General features: G+C 40.1%; 1 protein-coding gene across 1 annotated transcript; it reads right to left on the reverse strand.

Annotated features, from left to right (window-relative positions):
- Positions 1-287: 287 nt before the first annotated feature.
- On the reverse strand, positions 288-1,933 carry LOC110691264 (AP2/ERF and B3 domain-containing transcription factor RAV1-like). The gene has a single exon (XM_021868189.1). The coding sequence runs from the start codon at positions 1,791-1,793 to the stop codon at positions 564-566; it is 1,230 nt and encodes a 409-aa protein (XP_021723881.1). The 5' UTR covers positions 1,794-1,933; the 3' UTR covers positions 288-563.
- Between the last annotated feature and the right edge of the window lie 552 nt (positions 1,934-2,485).

A 2,485-nucleotide genomic window follows, 5' to 3' on the forward strand; every position in this document is an offset into this window, starting at 1 on the left:
ACCTTTCTCCATCTTGTAATTCCACTCAACATTACTATTTTAATCATGTTGTATATAACATATTTCCATTTTAAGTTCTACCTTTGATGCAAAAGGAGTAGCAATCTCTCTTTTTTGCATTGCATATCAATGGTGCTTTATTACTTATTATGCACCAAAAAGATCTCATTTATTTAATTAACCACATGAGGAACATATCCAAACTAATTAATTAAATTGGGATATTTTTTAATCAAAAAGTATTTTTTTTTAAATTACAAAAAATTAAAAATTTGATTGACATATCATGCACATAAAGCAGGATGGACAGTTTTCCCATTGCTTTTGAACTTTCGTTCCTTTCATACTATTTTTTTTGTAATTTTTTTTCTTCAAAGTTTACATAAAAACATAACCAGCTCTCTTCAGCTGTGTTTTTTCTTTCTTGTTCTTGCTTTTTTTTTGTGGGTTGTTATACTAATTTACATATTGCAACTTGCACCACCTGCATCCTACACCTATCTCCACATTAAACAATTAATCAACTAGAATAATTAAAAAAAACAAAATTAATTAATTAGATGTCACAAGGCAGCAACCACCATCTGCTTCTTGTTACTTGACTCCATGGTCAACAACTCCACCTCCCTTAACCTCTTCCTATTGCCACATCTATTTCCGGCCGCCGCTTCGGCCACCACATTTTCACTAATGACAATTGGAGATTTACAAATATCCACCCCAAACAATCGTAGCATTGGCCCAGTTGATCGTACCTCCACTACTGGGCACTGGACAACAACACGGTTGTCCCTGTCCAGTGCCTCAATAGACTCAGGCTCAGGGCCGTTTCTGACATTTCGTTGTTTGTAGTCAATGTAGAGCTGCTTGTCCGGGCCAGTAGATCTCTGGAAGCTTACAATATCCCCGGCCTTAAGACACTTCTCCTTAACAAATCGGCTCCACCCCTTAGTCAAGACGTAGCTCTGGCTGCTATTCCAGTACGAGTACCGGAACCTCCAGACCTTCTCGTTGACATCCTCGAAGTTTAGCAGTACGCCTTTGGACGAGGAGGAGCACGTCCCGCTCCCACCCGAACTCCCTTGGAGCGGGAAGTGCTTCTCGGCGTGCTGCTTAGGTATAACCAACCTATTCAACTTCCCTACATCACTAGGAGTCACTACTTTCTCAAACAATTGCTCCCTTCCAAATCCTCCACTACTTCCATCAATTGCCTTGGCTTTATCACCAGATAAAATCGATCCAACTCCTACTTTCTCAACGTCCACCTTAAAATTACGCCTGCTTTGCTGCAACTCATCGATGTAAGTATGTTTTCGGAGCATGTCGACAACCTCGGCCTTCGACCTCGAGTTCAAAAACCGTAGCTCACCAGCACCCAGCTCATCCTCCGTCGAAAGCGGCTTGAAGTTTGTGACAGCGTCACGGCCACGGAACCGTTGCGCAGCTACGTCGTATGCACGAGCAGCTTCATCTTCTTCATTGAAAGTACCAAGCCAAACCCTCTGATGCTTCTCATAGATTTGAGCCCCCCACCGGCCATTAGGCTGTGGGACCACTCCCTTGTATTTTGATGATGGGAGCTTCCTCGACTCGGCCTCGATTCCGTTTTCAGAATCGATGACCACACTCGTACCGCTCCCCATCCGGCATAGACTGCCCGCCATAGCGGACGCCTTGCAGGGTAAGGGAGCGGGTTTGATAACATTACGAACCATTATTGTAGGTTGTGGGGTGGTACTAATGAGAGATTCACTCGTTGCAGAACTTTCATCCATACTACTTCCATCCATTTTTTTTTTCAAAATATCAAAAATTAACTTTTAGAATAAATATTTCTTTTAGGGAGAGAAAATTAGGAAAGATGGTGAGTTCTAGAGAGAGAAGGGAGGTGAGAAGTTGGGTTATATTATGTGGGGTTTGAATGAGGTTGGGAAGGTTGAAGAGGGGTATATATAAGAAGTTTTCTACTAAAGGAAATAAATAAATAAGTAAGAAAATAATATAATTATGAAAGTATAACTATAACATAGAAATTAATTATTTTTTAAAATAAATAATTAATATAAAAATAAAAAAAAAAGGAGAAAAATGTAAGTTTGGGGAGTGGGTCAACAGAAAGGAAGATTCAAGGATAGAGTGGGGAGGAGTGATAAAGGGCGAGAGTATGTATGTGTTGTGGGCTATGTATGGGAAGGGGGGTGGGGCCCACAAGAAATAAGCAAGTTGATGGTATTCACATGAGTATAAAAATAGCCAATAGGAAGAGGAGAGAGAAAAAGAGTGTGGGTAAAGTGTAGAAATCGTAATAGTAGTAGTAAATTGTAAGTGCATCCCCCTGAAATATGTCGTCGAGTATCATCTCTGCTGCATTACAATAGGATAAACTTGCCTTTGATTCTTCTGCATGGACCTCCCCTCCTTCCTTACTCTTTTTTATCTTATAATCATGATATATAATATCCATATTTTATACTCTACATGT

The sequence above is a fragment of the Chenopodium quinoa genome, unplaced genomic scaffold (assembly GCF_001683475.1).
Source record: "Chenopodium quinoa cultivar QQ74 unplaced genomic scaffold, ASM168347v1, whole genome shotgun sequence".
NCBI lineage: Eukaryota > Viridiplantae > Streptophyta > Magnoliopsida > Caryophyllales > Amaranthaceae > Chenopodium > Chenopodium quinoa.

Excerpts from the sequence above, each read along its gene's own strand:
- LOC110691264 (XM_021868189.1), bottom strand. The coding sequence starts at position 1,793 with ATGGATGGAAGTAGTATGGATGAAAGTTCTGCAACGAGTGAATCTCTC.